This window comes from Arachis ipaensis, chromosome B09 (assembly GCF_000816755.2).
Source record: "Arachis ipaensis cultivar K30076 chromosome B09, Araip1.1, whole genome shotgun sequence".
NCBI classification, from domain to species: domain Eukaryota; kingdom Viridiplantae; phylum Streptophyta; class Magnoliopsida; order Fabales; family Fabaceae; genus Arachis; species Arachis ipaensis.
Window position 1 is genome coordinate 8,280,251 of NC_029793.2, and position 1,770 is coordinate 8,282,020.

Consider the following 1,770-nt stretch of genomic DNA (forward strand, 5'->3'; position numbering starts at 1 on the left):
GGAATCATATTTTTTAATATAGCACTGTGTCTAAGCAGACAATTAGTTAGAAATAGGAAGAAGATAAAGAGTATATATTAATATATGTTATAAAACACTTAAAATATTGAAACTTTACCAAAATCAAGATTAAAATATTGAAACTTTACCATAGCTCTTCACAAATAACAGCACAATCTGCAAGATTTCTTCTGGTTCTGTAACTCTTATAAACTTTCTGAAGCTTTATTGCAGCAACATCAAGCTCCCTAATTGGCCTTGGTGATGATGAGAACCAAAATTCTGATTTTGGGACCAAAATTGTTGGTTTTTGCTCATTATTATTTACAATAATGCCACCACCACCACCTCCAACTCTATTCTCATTTTTTGAATCATCACAATGATTCTCTGATGGGAGTAATAAGTACTTGAATGAGAATGTGGTTTGAAGTTTCAAGTTCCCAACTTTTCTTCTCTTCAAGCATGTTGTAGATTCTTCAGAATTAACAACTTCATCTTCATCCAAATCATTCCTTTGGGGTTCATAAAACTCATCAAAGTTTCTTCCTTTCTTGAAGCTCATTGTTCTTTCCATTGGTCTCAAAGTAACCATTTCCATTTTCCTCTGCAGAAACATTTAAACACAAGACACTTAGAAAATTTTCAAGCAATGTTAGTTTGCAATTTAATGAGAAGAGTTGTGAAGTACTAACTACTAACTAAACACATTGAATGCACCAAATTGAAGAAGGAAAACTTAGAATATATAGTAGCATTATTGTTTACATGGAATACAATTCTTTTCCAGAATTTGTCAAATTATGAAATATATACAATACAATAATTCTCAGAAAATTCAATAAAAGAACCATTCACTACCCCGTAAGATAAGTAAATCAAGAAGAAGAGGAAAAATCAAACATGACCAAGTCAATCATTAGAATGAATAAAAAAATAAATAAACATTAATGGCATTCGACCAACATCTTAATTAAATTGACAGCAACTCCTACCTCTAATCTTCATCACCCCATGATTTAATTCTCTATTAAATAATTACTCATTCTTTGATCATACCATAATGTTGAAGCTTTAGGTGACACGTATTATAATAAGTCATGTGAGGTTTTCAAATTAAAAGAAAAAAGACGAAGTGGCAGAAAGAGAGGATAATCACCTTAGAAATTATACCAAGTCAGAATATTGTTCTGTATGTATGATTCACTTTTAGAATACAAATTAAATGGGGATTGGTTCTATGTTTTATAATGCACGAGTTTGGAATTGGAAGACATATAAAAAGGGTTGGAATAGAAGTTCACTTTCTTGAGTTTGTAGTTTCAAATACGCAAGAGAACAAGACATTGCAGAAAATTGGTTCCCTCTTTGGAATTTTGTGGCACCAATGAACAGGTTTTTGTTTGAATGGAAATTTGTGTAAAGTTCTTAATTAGTCCCACTAAATGGGCTGTTTTGAATATAGGGAAAATTGAAAAATGAAAAAGAAATTATAGTGTGACTTAGCTTGTAGAGCAAGTATTACACATAATATAATATATAATATAGAATTTAATTTTGATGTACGGTCATATGTGCAGCTAATTACGTAATACTATATCAGTCAAAATAACTATTTTTCACATTGACTGCATGAATAATCATTCAAAAGAACATATGTGATTGTACGACTGTATAAAATACTTTATATTATTAGTGCATCAAAATTAAACTCTATAATATAATATAAAATAAATAATTAAATTAGTTCTCGATAAATTTTAAATAAAA

General features: G+C 29.4%; 1 protein-coding gene across 1 annotated transcript in view; it reads right to left on the reverse strand.

Annotated features, from left to right (window-relative positions):
- The window catches only part of LOC107614913 (IQ domain-containing protein IQM4-like), a 5,798-nt gene extending 4,332 nt beyond the window's left edge, over positions 1-1,466 (reverse strand). Inside the window, exons 1-2 of the mRNA XM_021111731.1 lie at positions 1,160-1,466; positions 150-607 (exon numbers count right to left, since the gene is read on the reverse strand). Coding sequence (XP_020967390.1) covers positions 150-601 — 452 coding nt within the window. The 5' untranslated portion in view covers positions 602-607; positions 1,160-1,466. The remainder of the gene's footprint in view (positions 1-149; positions 608-1,159) is intronic.